This window comes from Pleurodeles waltl, chromosome 4_1 (assembly GCF_031143425.1).
Source record: "Pleurodeles waltl isolate 20211129_DDA chromosome 4_1, aPleWal1.hap1.20221129, whole genome shotgun sequence".
Lineage (NCBI taxonomy): Eukaryota > Metazoa > Chordata > Amphibia > Caudata > Salamandridae > Pleurodeles > Pleurodeles waltl.
The window spans coordinates 910,642,473-910,664,264 of record NC_090442.1 but is presented as its reverse complement, the minus strand read 5'-3'; the positions used below and the strand labels follow the sequence as shown (position 1 = coordinate 910,664,264).

The 21,792-nt window shown below is 44.4% G+C and overlaps 1 protein-coding gene across 1 annotated transcript in view; it reads left to right on the top strand.

Moving 5' to 3' along the window:
* The window catches only part of MAPK11 (mitogen-activated protein kinase 11), a 178,481-nt gene that overhangs the window by 135,376 nt on the left and 21,313 nt on the right, over positions 1-21,792 (top strand). Inside the window, exon 11 of the mRNA XM_069229665.1 lies at positions 5,333-5,506. Within this exon, the coding sequence (XP_069085766.1) occupies positions 5,333-5,506 (174 nt within the window). The remainder of the gene's footprint in view (positions 1-5,332; positions 5,507-21,792) is intronic.

The following is a 21,792-nucleotide window of genomic DNA, read 5'->3' as shown; positions in this document are numbered from 1 at the left end:
TTGGTCCCTTTTATTTTATTTTTTTGTACTTCCTTTGAGCAGTACCCTCTGAGATAGTCTTTAGATTTGACATTTTGACATTGAATAGAAAATTCTATTTCAGGATCATGTCCTTCTAAAACCATCAAGCCTAAATCCCTGCTATATTTGTTGCAGACAAATATGTAAGGCAAATTTTCAGTTAGAAAACCTGTGGTGTTTGGGTGATGCTTATGACCAAACCTCTTTTGATGTATCCTCAGATGCACCCTAAGCTCTTTCATGAGCGAGGCAAAACCTTTTATGGATGCAGTCAGAAGAATCGAGGAAACTTTCCAAATTCAGTAACTGGTCTGCTGAGAAGGAGGAACATTTGTTTGTGCAAATGCTCATTCTGTTGCCACAAGCATACAGATAAGTCCAGTTAGCATCAGAGACTGTTCCAGTGTTACTGGAGATTGAATCAAAACTGGTGTTTCCCTCTTCTGGTGCTATTTGAATATTTCACGGAGTAACGACCTGTGCCTAATAATCTGCTCTAAGATGTTTCCATCTTCCTCAGCCACATTCGAAATGGAACAGGTAGGGTCTTCTCCAGCTTAAACACGCTCCCTCACAAAGATAAACACAGTGCTGCTAAGTGTAGTGGGAAGCTTGTACATTGTGACCTAGGCCTTTTGAAGACTGTGATTGAAGGGCCAACTGCAATACACTTGGAGCTGTTGACATTGTGAAAGACCCTCGGAGGTATTACTCTAGGATTCCAGGTATTAAAAAGACACCAAATCTGTAAGCTCTTTCCAGATATCAGGAACTTTATGGTCTGACAAAAAAAGCCTTCAAGAGAAATGGGCTCTTCTCGCTGCACTTAGCAGAACCAAAGTTGAATTGCTGAGGAATCTGTTGGATGCTGCAGTAGAAGCCACCAGTGCCTTATTCCTGTTGGTGCTGATGGAAATACAGAATCTGTAACTGTGGCCTACCAGTAGTGATGATGATGGTGACAACGATAGCAGCAATAGTGAGGCAGACACACTTTTACTAGTAGCACTCTGATGATTGTACCTCAACAGAATTTCGCTTATTTGAACTCTTTCTTAGAGGAAGATTGCCCTCTTTCAGAAGGTTCCCCTGTCTGATATGGACTGCATGGTTCCCTCAGTGGGCTTTAGAGTTATGAGAAGACCTTCATGAAGGAGGTTAACCGGATTTGTAGGGGATGTCCATGTTCTATTACTGGTCATGTGCAGCATTGGTAAATATTTTTTAGGTAGAAGACAGACCATTCTGTTGAGAGGTTTAAAGTAAGTACAGCCACTGCAAGAGGTCTGGATGGCCTTGCCTGCAAAGAGATTCCATCAATAGTAGTGGAAGATTCAAAGTCACTACCACCAGTTCAACCAAAAAGTTAACCAAATCGACCACCTTTACTGCAATTCCTGAGATCCTGCAGAATAAGAGCTTTGAGACCAGCAAGACCATTGCAATCTTTATCTCTCACCTTCTCTACCATGATACCTCTCTGAAGACTTGATGCAACAGGACCACTAATCTGTTCAGGGGATAGGTGGCATCATCCTTAGGAGATTGGGAATCACTTGAGCTCAGTGGGTCCTTTTTGAAAGTTGAGGAGTGTTAATTTTATTCTAAAGAGGAGAAGCGGTTTCCATTCACTCATTGACCTGTTCTTCCTAAACATGTTTCTGAAAGAGCAGTTCAAATTGGCGGCATTGCAACACATTTTTGAAGCTGGCTGTCGCATGTTACAAAGGGTTCTCTTTAGGACAAGACTGCATCGGCTGATGATTACATTTAATGTGGAATTGTAAGGTCATCTTTTATTTTCTCATCTTGAGGCTTCCTAGTGCCTCCATACCTTTCCTTCTTCCCTTAAATGTACCATGACTTTTGTTAATCCTTGAAAGGAGTGATGTCTGTGCTGGTGAAACGATCTAGAGAGTCAAATAATCAGGGTGATTTTTTTTTTTTTCCTTTTAGGGCTCACATACAGGACAGCTTTAGCTGACTGTTGTTGAATACCTATTGTTATTAATACATTTGATTATATACATAGCGAGACGTTTGGGTCAGCCCCTTGCTCTTGATTGAGTGGCTTTCTTGACTATCTCATTTCCATGCTTCTTATTGGAAGGTGTTACCCCTTATTTGTTGTTGGTCCAGTCTCTGGTGCATTTGCTGTGTATTGTGATCTGGTTGGATGACTTGTGTGCTTCCACTGCTTGCATACAAGGAACTACTTTTTTTTTCTTTTTTTCTAGCGACACTCCATGCGAGTGCATGTCATTTGTTGTTCTCTCTTGCGAGTGCTACGTCTCCACTAATTTTCAACTCCCTCTCCACCTCGGACTTCTCCATTCGTTGTTGCTTTGCCCTTCCCAACTTCTTATTGCTTACCCGCCCGCCTACATGCTCCTCCAGAATTCCCACCTCACAAATAGTATTCTTTTGAAAACTTTTTTTTAATTTTGGGCCTTCCAGCAGCTGCATTTTGTACCTGGTCGCTCCTTTTTCAAAACTGACTTTTATACACATTTAATTATTTTATTATTTTTATTTACCAGTCCAAGAATGGTGTCTTGCATCTTGAAACTGTAAAGAGCATTATAGTGGCTTGGTATGTTGGCTTATTTATTTTCAGAAGTTTGATCTGTCCAAAACAGTTTTATGTATCCTTCAATAAAAAGACGTTTTGAAATTATATATTTGTATACCTTTACCACCGCATATGGGGAGATATTGTTTTGCAGTCATCGCATAGCATTTGAATATATAATAGATTTATATGCTTTGCAATGATCGCGTTTCATTTGCATATAGAATAAATTCACATTAAAAGAGGACACCAACTTGCTTGTAACACTACTTTTGAAGCTTCAAATAATTTCATACTCACATAGAAACCTTCTTTGTAAATAGGTTTAAGTATGTTCATGTGTATTCATTTTGCTTAAAATGAACAAATTTGTCAAGGGAAAAAAAGAGTCTGAAGTCAATAGATGGGTTGTGGGGCATTATGGTCCTAAAGTCGATGTGATATAGAGTATTTTCAATTTGCAAAAAATTAAATACGACTACAAGATTTTTTGTCCAACCACCAATAGATGATGGCGTCAATAGTGTGGTGAATCCCTGCTACATCTGTGTAAACAAGGGGTCCACTGCAACAGATTGAATTGTTTCTTGGCGTTTCTTAAATCTGATGTGTAGCCCCGAGGTTTAGAAAGATAAAATAAGAAACTAATAATAACTGCAAGAATAAATTATTATGCCACAAAAGTGTAGTGGAGCCAAAGGTTGTCAAAGAGCCAAAAATAATGACAGATGGAAGAAATGGGTTAGAGACAAATGAGGTGAGAGCATGAAAAGGAAGGAGGGTACATAGAATGCAAAAATGGAACCCATATGAATCAAACCGAAAGGTAGCAAGATGGAAAGAAGGTAAAAGAATAATGAAATTAAAAACGGAAAAAGATGGAAAGAAAGGCATGAAGGAAGGATGGGAAAAGGGCAGCAAGAAAAAAAGGGAGGGGCAAAGAATTTAAAAAAAGAAAAACTGAAGTATGGAAAGAATGAAAGCAAGGAAAAAGAATGTAAAAATGGAAAGAATAACTGAACGACAAAGACAAAAAATAAAGAATGGAATAAATACAAAAAAGGCAGCAATGGAAAGAAAGGGGAAGTACCACCACAGGATTATAAGAAGAAAGAATGGCATAAGCAGGCCATGTAAGAATTAGAAAACGGAATGAAATAAGGAAAGAAAATGGAGATGAAGGACAGAAAACTAGAAAGACAGAATGAAAGACTGAACAATAAATAAAGGACGGAAAGAAGTAATGGAATAATAGAAAGAATCACAAATAAAAGAAAGCAAATAAGTCAGTGCTAAATGTACAGTCTGTGTCCAAAATTCATTTAAATTCATGCTATTAAAAATCATGTTTTTTTGCAAATTTTGCTTGGGGGATCAATTACTACTGGCCTTCGTAGGAAAGGTAAGGATTGCTTGCTTGTGCAGTCATATTGTTCTCAAAGTCGGGGGTAATTTATTTTTCTGCACTCCCTTGAATGAAGTTATGCAAAACAGTTGGATATTGAACAGGCTCATGCTGCAGAACAAAGGTAGGTAACTTTTCCATGTACCTCTGTGAAGGTATTCCGCCTTTAATTTGTCTGGAATAAGTATTTTTGTTTGTTAAAACTGCCATTATTCTGGACAACCTAGCCACATATCCATTCCATCTCGTGGTTTCTTACTTGTGCTTATCAGGCTTACAGACAAGCTACTGTTCCTCTGTGATGGAGGGTATCAATCCTACTCCCCTTAAAAAAATGGTGACTCAATCCTTCTGAGCAATTACACATTACTTGATCTCCTCGACTCTGAGGTCAAGATACATGCTTGCAATTTATTACTATACCTGCAAGATTCAGTAGTAAGGGCCAATTTCATACCATGGTATCAGATGTATTTTTACACATGCTGCAACACTATGGATACTTGCATCTTTTGGGGTACCCTTCTACTCATCGTGAAGACCCCCTTGTATGCTTGTTTTAGTGACTACAATATGGCTTTCATTCGTGTCTGTTGTTGCAGAAACTGAGAGTGGGGCATCCCATCATAAATGCTGCATACAATTATGCCCTTGTACTTACACAAATGTCCCATCCTATTCTGCCAGTATAAAACATTCTAAGCCTTTTGATAGGCTCAGTAAAAGTTTGCATTACGTAGAGGATGCTGATTACTCTTTATTTCAGCAACCTCCTAAACCTAAGTATAAGGGGTTAGCAGAGTGATGAAAGTAAAAATGTGTTTGTTTTGCACTTAGCTGTAGTACTGTTAGATGAGAATTGCAAATAGAAAAAAAACCTCATCCTTTTGTTAATTTTGGAAAACACACTTTTTACATGCTCTGCTTACTGAAACCACTGTGAAGGGTTCTTTCCTTCTTCACAGGGCTCTGCTCAATTCATTTGAGATGAGCAGCAGCAAATGGCCTACTTTTAGCTAATTAAAAACATTATCTTTGTAGAGCTAGAAAATGTGGTTTATCTTAATATAGGTTCTTATTAATAGAATAATAGCAAACCATCAGTCTGAAAAGTGCGTCCCACATGAAATTAGCACAAGTAGTATGAAACAGTTGCTTATGCCCATCCAATATTGTTAATACATTTTAATGGTTGAATTGTTCTTTTTAATTCTTGTGCTTTCATGAGCCAACAATTATTATTTTAAGAACAAACATAACTGCATAATTCTTTGAATCAATGTCAAAATGGGATGGAACTAACAGTATGTTTTTTTTTCTCATGTCAACATTAGCGGTGGATCTTCTTGAGAAGATGCTCATATTAGACAGCGATAAGCGGATAACGGCCACTGAAGCCCTTGCCCACCCTTACTTCCTGCAGTATCACGACCCAGATGATGAGCCAGAGGCTGAAGTCTATGATGAGTCAATAGAGAATAAAGAACGTACCATAGAGGAATGGAAAGGTAAGGAACATTAACTCAAAAGTTGTTAGTGGGGTTGGCTGTGAACAATGGATTCTTATCCATATCAAAGTAGAATTGGTACAGTTGGAACAGTCTTAGTATAAGGGGACTGTTTAATGTGTAGTATTTGAGAGCAGGACCCTTAATCATATTCATTTAGTATGATTTTAGCCATCTCGGAGGGTGTAGGTGACAATTCCTGCAAATTGACATCCTCCTTAAATTTAAGAAATGTATTTATGTGATATTTGTACAGCACAAACCTAGCTAAAAGGTAGCAGAGCGCTTTACAGTGTCCAGGACCAAGGTACACTCACAATTTATTGGAGAGGTAGCTGTGCTCTGGGGGCAGATGTGAACCGTTATGTGTTCTTCGTAGAGATGTGTCTTGCTCTCGGCTGCCTAGGAGCATGATTGTGGCAGCAGTGATGTATGCAGCAATGTTGTTCCATATCCTGGGTGGACAGACAAGACCTGTTACCTTGTCTTTTCTTTTTTGCACTCCTTTGCCTCTTTTCTGATTCCAGACCCACAGGAGATAGAGAGCTTGTCTGCCATATATGCTGCGGTGGCTGGTCATGTGATAGCTTTGTATATGATGCAGCTGGGTTTGAAAGTGTTGCTAGCTGGTAATGGGGGAACCAGTGGAATTCTATCAGCATGAGTGCAATGTGGTCATACTTCTTCAGGCCCTGGAAGAGAAGTGTTGCAGTGTGAAGATTTAGTTGCTCCAAAGTGAAGTCTTGAAGGCCATCAGCCAGGGTGTTGTCACCATCCCGCTGCAAAGTATGTGGTTCTGAAGTGCCTCTTTGGAAGGGAAGGTTTCACATTCTAATAGTAATGAAAATTGGTATCAGGCCGTCTTTGTTTTGCAGTGTTTTTCTTAAGGGTGGTGTTGGTGTCCAGGGTGAATCCAAATGACTAGTTGTTGGATGAAAGTTGGAGTACAAATCCATGCAGATCTGTGTCATTTAGCCAGGTCTGTAATAGTTGTTTGTTGTTGGCAAATGAAAGGAGTACTGTTGTGGTGGGGCGAAGTTTCAGATAGATGCTTGTCCTGCAGTTATGTATGAAGTGCAGACAGTGTTTTAGGTGTAGCATGTATGAAGTGGCAAAGACTTTCAGGTATAGTTATGCATCATCAGCATATTTGTGTATTTTAATGCTACTGTCAGTGTGGAGAGCCCCAACGGCTCAATGTAGAGTTTGATAATGATGGTGAGGGGACAGATGAAAGGGACCCGGGAGCTGTACATTTGAATGAACTAGTGCCTGTGGAATAAGCAGGAGGAGAACCAGTTAAGGACATTGCCAGTGAATCCCATTCAGTAGTTTAGGCTGAAATGGTCAACAGTGTTGAAGGCAGCTGAGGTGTTAAACAATACCACAAGGTAGTGTGTCATCTTTACCTGTGGTTAGAAGGGTGTTGTCTACAATTTGTAAGGTAGCTGTCTCTGCTACAGGGTAATTGGAAGCCAGATTGGTAGACATGCAGACCATGATTATCATTGACATGATCTTGGAGTTGAGTATAAAGTCCTTTTGCTGAGTGGATTCACATGCTTCATTAAGGTATCTAGCACTTGGGTTCAGAATTGTCTTAGTCCTTTCTTTCCGTGGGCATCGTTGAGTCGATTATTTGTTGCTATGTTCCTCTTTGTATGATGGTGGACATCCCAGAATAGCCTGTACATGGTTGCTCGCCAACTTCATATTCTTTTTTTCTGCTATTTGGCAGAGAAAAATTGTCCTTGAGCTGTGAGGGAACCGCAGTAGACTTTTACGCCAAAGCATCAACTAGGAAGATGGCAAAAAAAATATACAAATTACAGGAGCATCGACAGACATCGAGAGAAAAGGCAAGCACAGAGAACATAAAGATTGTGGGTTTTTTCATCGATGTGATTATTTCGATCACGTGGGACACAAAATGTACAAAAAGGATGAGCTATATTCCCTTCTCAAATTCTGCCCAAAGTGACACCACAAGTTTGCTGAGAGGGACAGCCATATAATGTGTAACCTTTGAACACACACTTTACCCCTTCCAGCTGTGACTTTTAGGTAGACAGAGTTCCTGCACAAGACCCTGAAGACCAGGAAAAAGCAGAGTTGGGCAAATTACGCCATGAAAAAGTCATAGCACAAGCAGCCCTTGGTAAAAGACCTAGGACTGTTGAGTGAGAAGGAGAACAGAGACAAAAACACAGTAGTGGCAAAAGAGCAGGAGCCAGGCACCAAGGAAGTAGTCAGTCAAGAGGGAGAAGGTGCTGAATAAGAAGCCAAAAGAGGCAGAGTCAAGGACGTACCGCCCAACCTAAAGCAGCTATACTAGGCTGAGGGTTTTTAGCAAAAAGTGCAGGCGGCTATAATGTACACGCCATCTTTAAGAATGCAGTCACTGCATGGTAAGAAGAAACAAAACCGCAATGGCAATGGGGGCCCTACAGTTCACAGGTCAGTTCTGAAGAGCCACACAGAAGAAAGGTTTCCGCCATATACCCCTTATGCCACCTTCATGCCATAGACCAGCACCCATAGTGCGCTACCGCTTTTACAATACCAAGGCAATCCTTTTGGGTGAAGAGCGAGAGGGAGAGGTCCCACACCCTGGGAGTTGGGACCAAACAGCAAGTCACTTACTAGCAGTAAACTCCACTCCCCTGATTCCTCCCCACACTGCACTGCCACACTGCACTGCCACACACGCACTGCCACACACGCACTGCCACACACGCACTGCCACACACGCACTGCCACACACGCACTGCCACACACGCACTGCCACACACGCACTGCCACACACGCACTGCCACACACACAAACACACACACACACACACACACACATCCACACATCCCCCCCCCGTGACTGTGTAGAACTGGTACAAAATCCTCCCAACAGTCAAGGCAAGAGCATGCTGCAAGGAAGAAGTGTGGTGCCTGAGACAAGAGTTCAGGTGCCTTCTAAGCAAACAAGGATAAAGAGGATTACAAAGAATGAAAAACATTAAGAGGCTACTTACATATCCAAACCCATCCTAGATTTAGCATGTTTTAAACAAGTTCATCAAGACACAAAAATTCATGATGATCACACTGCAAAAGGTCATTCTGTGGCTGCTGAAAGGGAGCTATGTGGCAACCATAGATCACAAAAAACACCTACCTGCATGTGCTGAACAATAAACAGATGAAGTTCCTGAGGTATAGATCACAAAAAACGCATACCTGCATGTGCTGAACAATGAATGCATGAAGTTCCTGAGGTACCTTGTAGACCAGATACATTACCAGTTTAACATGCCCTCTTTTGGGATCAAATCTGCACCAGGGGTTTTCATAAAATGGCCTGCAATGCTGGCAGTGCATCTAGCAACCATACAAGTCTATGCATACCTGGACGATTGGCTGGTAAGTGCCAAGTAGTTCAGACTGGGCTAGGAAATCATAGATATTGCGATGGAAGCACTCCACAGATTAGGTTCGTCCCTGAAACCTAGAGGAATCATCGCCTGTTCCAGAGAGAAAAGGCTTTTCTGGTGGTGAAACTAAATTCCAGGGAAGCCAAAGCATTCTTAGTTGCAGTGAAGATCCTGACACTGACAAAACACATTCACCTATACCGGAAGGGGCAATTTCTGACAGTGAGACCAGTCTAAGAATATCTCCAATGTCAGTAGTCACAGAGGATTGGGAATTGGGAGGATCTAGTGGCTTACCGCAGAGACTACAGAAAGAAATGCTGTGGTGGAATACAAATAACTTCACAGTAGACAGACCTTTCAAACAACCATCTTTCTGTAACCATCACAACAGGCATCGCATACCAGGTGGAAGCTCAGATAGATTCAACCTCAGGGACCTATGGAGCCATGGGGAAGATGTGAAACACACAAATTGTGTGGGAACGAAAAGCCGTTGTCCTAGCCGTAAAGGCTTTCCAGACTCTGGTCATTGGGGGAAAATGATTACATTCTACAGTTTGACCACTATTTTTACATCAACAACCAAAGAAGAACAAAACCACATGCACTGTTCAAATTAACCCAGGACATCTGGAAATAGGGTATTCATAGAAAGATAACCCTAATATGCATTCACCTTTCAGGAGGTTAAAGCATAGAAACCTGCATGCTAGCAAGGTAAACGGGGAGTTAAGCGACAGTTCAGGCTGTACTCCTACCATGGAGAGCAGGTGTCAAGACTGATTTGCATACATGGGTCCCAACTGGGGTGGCATGGTGAGCAAAAGAACGGTGGATTAAACCAAGATCTGGGGGTGGGTGGTTAAAACGTTTTATTACTCCGTTGATCATACTTTTGTATTGCTAATATTGCCAAAAGTGGCCAGAGTATACCCAGACGTGGGTCCATGTTCACTGTGCCACTGGATTCAAGCTACCCTGTCTGATGAGTGGTGATACCCAGAAACCAGTCCTAGGATGCCTGTTTCCAGTCCTGGAAGGACATGGCCTGGCAGTTTGAGCTGGACTATTCTAATGGGGAGCAGGGTCTGATTTGCATAAGTCTGGGTCGCAACTTTGGGTGGCATGGTGACCAAAAGAATGATGGATTAAACCCAGATCTGTGGGTGAGTGTTTTGAAAAGTTTCAGCACTCCGTCCATCATCTTTTTGTGTTTTGCTAAATGGGTAGTTAAAACAGCATGTGAAAGATTTTTGAGACTGGGATACACTGCAGATAGATCTCTTTGCAACACAAGAGAACTCAAAATTCCAAAGTTTCACATCCAGGTACCCCACACCACAGGTCACTGGGGAATGCCCCATTAGTAGAGTGGTCAGAGAAATATGTAGTCTTTTCCTCAAATTCTGTTGATACCACTAGTGGTCGACAGGTGCAGTCAAACGTTCTTGACATCAGTTCTGATAGCACCACAATGGGCCACAGAGACATGGTTCTCAGATCTGGTATAGGTATCACAGAACAGGGTAATCAGACTACCAGCTCATCTAGATTTGTTGACAGTACAAAGGTGTCACATATTCCATCTGAAGCCAACCACCTTCACCCTAGGAGCATGACCCCCATAGGACCTAGAACTTGGGCATCTGAGACCACCCTACAAATCTGTGGAAGTCTTGCTAGAGGCTAGAAGGTCTACAACACAAATGTTGTTCACTGCTGAACAGAACAGGTTTTTTCATTTGTATAATGAGGAAGAATTTACTGATTGCTGAACAAGCAATGCTATATTGTCGGGTAGCTCATTGACCTTTTAGATGAGAACCTTTCCTTTGTCCCTCTAAAGGTACACCTGTCTGGTATAGTGGCATACACAAGGGGCAGAGTTTTCTGCACACTGGTACTCAGTGTTTCATTAAAGGAGCAAAGAGGCTGGAACCACCAAGGTCAACCCCTACACCAATGTAGAACCTAAACGTAGAACTAAGACAATTAGTGAAGCCACCATTTGAGCCTATGCTTAAGGCAGAACTGAGTCTTATATTTTTTTAATTATTTTTTTTATTCAATTTATGCTTTTACATATACAACAGTTCAAACAAGTGACCGTTGCGTCTCCACTCAGCACAATCTTGAAGTACAAACAAGTCTTTAGAGCAGTACCTTAGATGCCGACCACATATTATTGGCAGGTCAAATATGGCAGTACCTTATAATAGTGTTGTCTTTTGTTGCAGCCCAGTCTCCTAAATACAGTAATGGGTGTTATTAACTCGTCCGAAAAATACATGTAGCACACCATCGAACTAACAGTTGCTCTACCCAATACCACTTGCTTTTTCGCCCTCTGGCTCTCCCACCTCTTTTCCAGTTAAATATCTCTGATATTTTCCCCAGAATGGCTTGGGTCTATTTTTGGGGGGGGGGGGGGGGGGGGGGGGGGGTTAAATCATTATATGTATCTGTCCAAATATTACAATATACAATGTCTGAGTGCCATTCTTTTAAGGTCGCCAAAGAGCCACAGTCCTATCTAACGGCCACCCTGCCCTTTGCCAACAGCATACCCATGGACGCTAAGTGACGATCTACTCCTTCACATTTCTGTCATAACCCAGGAGGGCCAAGAGGTGCGCGTGTGCGCTTTCCAGCTGGCTCACCACAATGCCCTCCAGCTCGACAAACGCACCTTCCCAGAAACGCTGTCTGCCCAGACATGACCATGCCATGTGGAGAAAGCCCGCCTCTCCCTCTCCACGTCTGGGGCAGTCTGCTAAATTGCGTAATCCATACTCAAATAGCCTAAGGGGTGTGTAGTATGTCCTGTTAATGTATTTAAAATGAATCAGGCGATGTCTGCCATTGAGTGAGATGTGACGAATCATGGAGTATCAGTATCGCCGCTGTATATCTGTTAAGTGTATCCCTAAATCTCTTTGCCATTCCGCCCTGGCTTTCAATAACTCTCTCCCACGTGCTTCTTGAGCATGGGTATAAAGTCTGGTCACTAGCTTACAAGGTTGAATATCTTCGATAATCATGGAAAGGGCGGGAATATCGGGTGGTTCTTGCATATCATCCCTCTGTAACGCACGCATAGCATGGCGAGCCCTATAATACTGATATTGAATGAGTGGGGTTGTGGCTTGCTCTTGTTCAGTGATTGATGCCCAGGTGCGCATTGTACCCCCATGAAAGAAGTCTCCCATCGTCTTAATGCCCAGTTTTCGCAATGTGGCAACCGCGCTCTTGTCTTTCCCCAATGGGAACCAGCACACCATTTTAGTGGTGAATGTGGAGAGTATAACTGGGAAAGCGCCTGTCTGCCCATAAGACTATGCCACGCTTGGGTAGTCATGTTTAGGGAATCAAGTGTCCCATGTTGACGAGTGGGAGGCTGAAACAACCGATGGGGCAAGGGGTGCGGAGCCGACGTGTCCCATTCTAACTTTAGGTGAGGCAACTCAGGGGTACTATGTATCCAGGAATGTGCGAGCATGGAGTGTGTCACTCTATAGTATATCTCTGCCAGGTGCATTGAGTCCACCCATTTCATATGGAAGCATTAGTACCCACCACCACACTCTATGTTGCTTTCCCGCCCATACAAGTCTAATAAGAAGAGTCCTCAACGTTGGAAAAAATTCATTTCGGCAGTAACATAGGGATATTCTGGTAGAGAAATAGAAACCGTGGAAGTATCACCATTTTCATGAGGGCTATACATCCCACAAGGGAGAGCGATAACCTGATCCACCTCTCCACACTTCCTGCCAACTTGTGTATTGCTTTATCATAACTGTCTTAGGGTCTGTGTGAATTTGGATTCCTAGATTGCGAACCGAGCCCGTTTCCCACTTAAGGGGAAGTCCATTTATATGGGACTCGTGGTCAGCGTTATGGGAAACGCTATAGATTTATCCCAGTTAATCTGCAAACCGGAAAGTGGCCAAACCTGGTAATCTGAGCACAGCCGCAAGGTTACACCCGGGATCTCAAATATATAATAAAGTAAAAAAGTATCATCCGCGTATGTGGAGACTAGTGAGTCATATCCTGGGAAACGAGGGCCTCTTTGCCCATGGTATTCTCTCAGTGCACATGCAAGCGGTTCTGCAACTATCACATATAATAAGAGTGATAGGTGACACCCCTGTATGGTGCCCCTGGTGATAGGTAATGCCTCAGAGGCAGATCAGTTAATCCTAACTCTTGCCAAACACGCTGTGTAAAGGGTCTGCACTAATTGCAGAAAGACCTCACCTGCCCATATGCGATGTAACATTGCCAGCATGAAATGCCACTCCACCTAGTCAAAGGCCTTTTCTGCATCGAGAGACTGCAACTGCTTTCACCGCTGGCTCCAAATGTTGTAGGGCACCAAATACCGAGCAGAAGTTTTCAGTTAGGCTGTGTCCCGGGATGAATCCTGATTGCTTTGGTTTTATCACTTTAGGCAGTAATACTGCTAATCTATCTGCCAGGATTTTAGTATTCATTTTAATTAATTAATGGTAGTGGTCTATAAAAGAAGTACTGTGGGGGTAATTTACCTGGCTTTAGCAACATAATGATCAGTGCCTTTCTCAGACGGTGGCATCTCCTTAGCTCTTGCCATTTCTTCATACAATGCCATCAGGTGGGGAATTAACAAATCTTGATAGGTTTTATAGAAAGACACTATCAGCCCTCCCGGGCCCGGGGCTTTCCCTTCAGCCATGTTTTTGAGGGCCCTGCGTATCTCCGCATGTTGCAGAGGTGCCATTAGATACTTTCTGTCAGTATTAGTCAACCATGGCATGGTAATATGTGTCAGGTAATCGAAGAGAGCTTCTATATCTGGGGTGATCTTAGTTGTGTAAGCTGTGTAATGGTCACAAAACCGATTTACAATCTTTACCAGGTCATTAATGAGGCAACCATTTTCATCCTGTATTGATAGAATAGTGTTCCTCTCTCTACTAAGACGCGTCATGCCTGCCAATGTCTTGCCAAGGCATTCCCCCTCTCAATAGATGTGAGCCGTCTTTTACTTCCCCATGGGTTGAACCTCGTTATGCGCTGTATCATGAAATTCTGTTCTCTTTTCCCGGATGCGGCCCACCAGTTGTTTTTCCGCTGTTATTGAGTGTTCTTTCTCTAGCTGAGTGATTTCCCGCTCCAATAGGGCTAATTGGCCCGTGGTGATTTCAGGACCCCGGCCTGCTTAGCTGTTGTGATCCCACAGATATAGACTTAAAATGTTTCCCACACCGTGCTGATGCGAGGGACTGAGCCAATATTCATTCAGCTTTGGCTAAGTCATTACGGAACACTGCATTTAATAGTGAGTATGGGCGGAACTTCCACATGAACAGGGTGACTAGCTGGAACCCCACTCCAATCAAGTGTAACCGGTGAGTGATCGGAGTACATTCTGGGCTAGGGGTCCTGTGTATGTATTCTAGGGACAAGACTCCGGGACACCAACCAGAAGTTGATACATGTGTGCAAATCGTGTGCTGTTGAGGAGTGGGTGTACCTCTTCTGGCAGGGTGTCTGTGTCTCCAAATGTCTACTAAACCAGTGTCTTCTGCGATCGTGGTCACTACTTTGGCTGCGGCGGCTGGTCACTCTTGTGCGCGCCCCTGAGTGATCTATTGCAATTAAAGTCTCCTCCTTTTTTTAGCATAAAATAAACAGTGCCTATTAGTGCCTGGAGATTAACGCACATGTAGTACCCTCTGTGTTGCGCCTGCACATTTCAACCATATCATGTTGACTTATCTGAGCAACCCCATGAGTCACGCAGATACACTTCTACTGTGGCTAATTGGTCCCCCTGATGTTCACGGCTGTAAAGTTCTCCCACGCGCATCCTTCTTTTTGTTTTCCCCCTCCATCCTGCCCTTAGGGAGATGTGGCGGTTATGTCCTGCTGCTCTCTTGGCCAGTCTCTTTTTAAAAAATTGTGCAAGCAATTTTGGGTCCTTGAATAGCACTGGTTTGCCATCCACCATACCTTGAAGCTTGGCCAGGTAAAGAATGCAGTATTCCATTTGTAGTTCTCGTAGTTGGCGCTTCACTGGAATGAACTGCCGTCTCGCATCCTGCACATCCTGTGTGAAATCAGGGTAGATAGAGATTTCCATTCCTTCATGCTGTAATGTCTGTAATGTTCTCTTACTTGTAGCGGGGCTGCATCACGATCCCTTTATTTAAATATTTTGGCTATCACCGGTCTAGGTGGCTAAGTCCGCCACGAGCGGTGTGCTCTTTCCACCACAAACCTAGCTGAAAACACAACTGGACCTGTAGGGGATTCGATATATATATCTCCACATTGTCAATGAGGGTAGATGCTACAGTGCCCACCAGGCGTAAGTTCCTTCGTGAACAGGCCTCCAGGTACTCAGCTTTCATCTGCAGAGCCGCAAGTGTCTTGCCCATGGCGGATTGGGTGGAGTTCAGTGCTGTATGGACATCTTCCATTTCCGTAATGCGTCTCTCGTCTGGTGAAGGTGCTCCATGTGTTTGTCAAGTCTTTCGGTCATTTTGTCAATTCTGAAAGATAAGGAATCAATTTTACTGTTGATTGGTGCCAAACTCTGCTGCATGGTGGCAAGTATCTGCTTCAAGTCTGGGTCTGCCTCCAGGGTCGAGACACCTGCACCAGCGTCCTGTGTGGCCATCTGTTCCATCAGCATTATATGCCCTTTGCACTGGTCAAAATACAGCTTGAGCTGGTTTTTGTCACTTTTACTCATGGTGGCCAGCAAGTAGATCTTCCTAACAACAGTGTCAGCAAATGCGGGTAACTTCTGCTGCTAGTTTGATTATCTATATCTTGGGTACTGCAGATGTGATGCCACCTTTTATCTCCCCTTCTCTGTTGCCGATATTCTCTCCCACCGATCTTCTCTCCCAGGGTCAAGCTAAATTAGCACTTGCCTCGGCAGGTCTGTGGCAGCAGCCAAATCCAGCCACATGCGCTCCTCATCCCGATCCAGGTGGGCTGAATGCAGCGGGCCACCCTGGGAGACAATGGTGCCCTCACTAACTATGTTGAATACCTTCCCCAGCTCGTATCCACTGCCACCCTCGGTCTATCTCGGGTTCGCCCACCAATGGGTACGTCACCAGCAGCACCCCAAATCCTAGTGGGGCGACCACCCTTACCTCTCAGCTCTGATCTTCTGCGGTCCGTTCTCTTCGGTCTCCCACTTCTCCAAGGCTTCCTGGGGCTCACCGTTCCGGTGGGCTCACCCATCTGCCCGCATCAGGTGGTCACCCTTGGAGCAGCTCGGTCAGACCGCTCCTCCATGTCTCACGCCCCAGCCCCGGTAGGCCTAGAGCCGTCCAGGCCGCTCTTCAGGCCTCCGGGGCAGCGCCCTGCCTCCAAAGCCAACTTTGGTCCCAGGATCGGGCGCACCTTTTTTTACGCCCCGAGGGTCCCCGAAATGCAGCAGTGACCTGGGGAGGGGGGCGCACAGTTTAGTGTTATTGAGGCTGAAGGATTATTTACGGATTGTAGGTGGCCGTGGGAGCTCGTTACTATGCGCCATCTTGTTGCTGGGCCAACTCTGCCCCCTAGAACTCAGTCTTAACTTTCAAGTCAGTCTTCTTGATTACCGTTATGTCTTTACAAGGAGTTACTGAACTACCAGCGCTCGCAACACAAGAAATGTGCTTGCAGATACTTATGAAAGAGTGGTGATAAGGACAAATGTGCTAATTCTTCCAAGGTAGTTTCACAGTTCCCATATCAATCAAGCTACGCAGTTACACACCTATGCCCATAAACCAAGATCACAAGCAGGAAGGGCCCTTTACATGCTGAAAGTCAGAAGGGCAGCTATGCATTACCTGCAAGAAACAAGACTGATCAAGAAGGGGCACCAATTTATATCTCCATTGCACCAACAAACGAAAGCTCATCACCTAAGTTAATATCGTAAGATGGATAGTTCAGACAATCCACACATGCTACATGGCAGCAGGCGTAGCGTTGGGAGAAAAACCGAAGACTCGCTCAACAAGGAAATAGGGATCACCACTGGCATTCAGTGATAAGGTTTCTATGAAAGACATCTGTTCGGCAGACACATTGTTTTCTATACATACCTTCACAAAACATTATTGTGTGGCTATCTAAGCTAAAAGGTGCAGGTGGGCCAACATTTACTAAAACAACTGTTCAAAAATGCACTCATTTCAACCTAGCCTCACAACAACAGATTACTACTACAAAATCTGTGAACAGCATGTGAATCCAGAAGAGATTCATACTGAAAAACAAAACATGTTTTATTGATAGGAGATGGGATACTCTGCTACTTGAAGAACTTTCTGGAATCAAATGCAACACTCCTGCCTTCCCAAAAATGAGATGAATTGCACTAAATAGGTGGGACAACTATACAGGAGAATTGGAAGCCAAAACTAAGGAGCAGTTGCTGAGGGGGGTAGGGGGTGAATTTAAAGTTGTTAACCACACACAAGGGCTTCTGGGGTGTACATCTTACATCATGCAAGACAAGACATAGCACCAAATGGGTGACTGACCCCAAATCAATAAAAAAGGACAAAGTACCAGATTACCAGAAGAGACAATTCTGGACCCAACCACTACATGTAGAATGATGCACAGCATGTGAATCCTGAAATTTATTTTCGCTGCAAAACTGCTCACACAGGTAAGTAACCATTTCATTTTTGGTGAACTTGGTGCTGAAGGGTAGGTGAGTGATGGGCCACTAATTTGCATTGTGAGCACAGCCTAGTTCATTTTTCTTCAGGAGTGGGCTGCTCTCGATTGCCTTGAAAGTTTCTGGGAAGATGCCTTGAGTAAAGGAGGCATTGACAATGGTGAGGGGTTATAGCTTTTCTCCAGAGGGGGATTTGATAAAGCATACATTTGACATCAACTTCACATGATGTGGCTTTGAGACTATGAGTATGAGTGTGTTGTGCAAGAGATAGCACTGTAAAGATTGCCCATTGCCTGAGACTCTGGGAGGGAAGAGAATCAAGTTTTGTTGTCACAATGTTGACAGATGTAGCATATTTTATCACTGAAAAAGAGTTTAATGACATTGCACTTGTCTTATGAGTGTGGGCCTGGCGGGCAAGTCAGTGGTGGATGCAGCAGTTGAGTGTCTTGAAGAGTGTTATGCTTCTTTTGGCAGCTTCATTGATATAGTTCTTTACTTTGGCTGATGAATAGACTGCATGTAGTGTACCAGGTCATTGGTAGAGTAGGTTAATGGGGGTGGTGGGGGGGGGGTTCTGCTTTTCTTACTATGTATTTCCTATCCACAGATGAAGAGTTTGTTTCCTGCAAGGTCTTTTGAGAATCAAGGTGCTGAAAGTTGCAGCATGCACTTGTTTGTTTATTAGTAGCATGGATGTTGTTCACATGGTCTTCTGGAAAAGTACTGAAGTCATTTAAAAAGGTTTTGACATTGGACATGGAATTAGCAGTGTTGAAGAGAATAATTGAAGCTTTAGGTTGTCACTGGGGAAATCTTTGGAACATCTGAAAGTTTGATCTCATTTGGACTGACCTCTCTGTGAGTTGGTTGGACTGAACATGGAGAAGGAGACAGTGAAGTGGTTGCTTCAGTCCAGCGGTATGGGAGGTTTGTATTAGAAGACAGTTGGTGGTGTTGAGGAGACAAGATTGAGGATGTGACAGTTGATAGTGTTGAGAAGATTGAGGATGTGACATTTGGAGTGTGTTGACTGGGTGACATGTTGTAACACAATGTGTCCATGAGATTCAGAAAGGTTTCTTGATTTCTTTTTTGTCATGCTCATATTGCTGGGGAGGTTAAAGTTTCCCAGGACGGTGGTGTGGGCTTGTTGGGTGGATGAAGTGGTGAGGAAGTTTGAGAATTTGTCAATGAAGCCCTTGTTCAGTTTAGCAGGACTGCAGATGAGGTGGAAGGTGGCGGACTGCCTTGCAAAGAGTAGCAAGTGGCATGTGAGAAGCTACATGGACTGAAGCTTGGCTTGCTTGTCCAGGGTGCAGGAGAAGGTGGACTTGTGGTTAATGAAGAGGCCGCCTCCTTATATATGCAGTCTGCACACTGGATGCTGTAGTCTTTGGAAACAAAAATGTCTAAGATAGGAGGAGGTAAACCATATTTCTGTGATGAAGAGTGCTTTGTGCTTCTGACAGGTCATTTCCATTATGTCTGGAGTATGGAGTACTGCAGAGGACTATGTTAATGAGCATGAATTGAAATGCAGTGGACCAGAGGTTCTGATTTACAACCTTCTGGGACTAACAGCCCCAAATATATAATAAACATATCTGAGGACACCCTGAGCAGTTGACAGAAGTAGAGAGTGGGAATAACATTCAAGTTGGAAATGCGGTGATGTCACTTCAGGAAAAGCTGGACCTTGGGAGATGCAGTATTTACACTTCCAGTAGAGGTAGGCGCTGTGATAAGTGATTCTCTTCTCTAGCTTCTTCTTATAAAGATGTTTTTGCAGGGAACCAGTGATGCCACTTCCTAAAGAGGTGGATGATAGTATATGCAGTGATAGCACTTCTGTAAAAGGTGCAGTTTCTTCCTTTACCTCTACTGCTCCCAGTCAAAAAAGGGGAACATGGAGAGAAAAATACCAAACTAAAGAAAATTAAGAAAGTAGATAGTTTCTTCAGCAGTGAAAAAATGCCAGTGTACCAGTCAGTGCAGGCCAGGACTCAACCCAGTGTCTTAGTGAGGTGGTGTTAGTATTTCAATGACTTTTTCCTGAGCTGTTTTTTCATATTGAAATGCCCTGCTGAAACAGTATGTTCGATGGCATCTGTCGCTGTAGATACGCATGTTCTGCAATAGCTCGCCATCTGGTGTTGGGCCGGAGTGTTACAAGTTGTTTTTCTTCGAAGAAGTCTTTCGAGTCACGGGACCGAGTGACTCCTCCTTTTGTCTCCATTGCGCATGGGCGTCGACTCCATCTTCGATTGTTTTTTTTCCGCCATCGGGTTCGGACGTGTTCCTGTCGCTCCGAGTTTCGGAACGGAAAATTAGCTAATTTCGGAAGATTTTCGTCGGTATTGTTGCGTTCGGGATCGGCGTACTTAGATTCCACACCGCATCGAAGATCGAAGAGCTCCGGTGCCCTTCGGGGTAGTTTTTTGATCCTCCGTCGGGGCCTGGTCGGCCCGACCGCGTGCTGAAGAACGCCGATGGAACGGACCCCGTTTCGTTTCTGCCCCAAATGCCACAATAAATACCCCTACACAGACCAACACTTGGTCTGCAACCTGTGCCTGTCACCTGAGCACAGCGAAGACACCTGCGAGGCCTGTCGTGCGTTCCGGTCCCGAAAAACACTCCGAGACCGTCGAGCCAGAAGACTTCAAATGGCGTCCGCACCGACAGCCCAACGGGAGTTCGAGGAACAGGAAGAAGAAGGTACCTTCTCGATCCAAGACTCAGACTCCGAAGGATTCGACGATACACAAACCGTGAGTAAGACGTCGAAAAACACACAGAGAAACATTTACAAGGCCCAGGGGACGCCACTGCCACCAGGCCATGGCTCGACCCATAAATTCGGTGACCGACCGTCGGCACCGAAAAAGGCCAAAACAGTGCCGAGATCGTCCGACTCCGGTCGAGACACCGGCACGCAGCCTTCTCGGGACCGAGAAAGTGCTGGAGACAAGCCTCGACACCGAGATACCGGTGTGGACACGGCTCGACGCCGAGACAGCGGCACCGAAACAGATCGACGCCGAGAGGTTTCGGCCCCGAAAAGGTAAAAAGTCACCTCGGAGCCGAAAAAACACGCAGACAAAGTTTCAACGCCGAAACAAACTGCAAGCGACCCAGCTTCAGGCTCTTATACAGAAGAGCACTCGCTAACCTCCCAAATGCAAAAGCATAGGTTTGAGGAAGAGCTACAAGCAACTGATGTGGACCATACGCAAAAGCGTATCTTCATTCAGCAGGGGACAGGAAAAATAAGCACCCTTCCCCCCATTAGGAGAAAGAGAAGGTTGGAGTTCCAGACGGAACAAGCACCACAACCAAAAGTGGTTAAAAGAATTACACCACCACCCTCTCCTCCGCCCGTGATTAACGTTTCACCAGCACAAACTCCATCTCACTCCCCAGCTCACACCACCATGAGCCAGGGTGACCAAGATCAGGACGCATGGGACCTATACGACGCCCCAGTGTCAGATAACAGCCCGGAGGCCTACCCTACAAAGCCATCTCCACCAGAAGACAGCACCGCGTACTCTCAGGTGGTGGCTAGAGCAGCACAATTTCATAACGTAAGCCTCCACTCAGAACAGGTCGAGGATGATTTCTTGTTCAACACACTCTCCTCCACCCACAGCTCCTACCAAAGCCTGCCTATGCTCCCTGGTATGCTCCGGCACGCAAAAGACATATTTAAGGAGCCGGTCAAAAGTAGGGCAATCACACCACGGGTGGAAAAGAAGTATAAGCCGCCTCCTACGGACCCGGTTTTCATCACTACACAGCTGCCACCAGACTCTGTTGTTGTAGGAGCAGCTAGGAAAAGGGCCAACTCTCACACATCTGGAGATGCACCACCCCCAGATAAAGAAAGCCGCAAGTTCGATGCAGCTGGTAAAAGAGTCGCAGCACAAGCTGCAAACCAGTGGCGCATCGCGAACTCCCAGGCACTACTTGCGCGCTATGACAGAGCCCACTGGGACGAGATGCAACATCTCATTGAACATCTGCCCAAGGACTTCCAAAATAGGGCGAAACAAGTGGTTGAGGAGGGACAGACCATCTCCAACAACCAGATACGTTCCTCCATGGACGCTGCAGATACAGCTGCACGGACAATTAATACATCTGTAACTATCAGACGGCATGCAT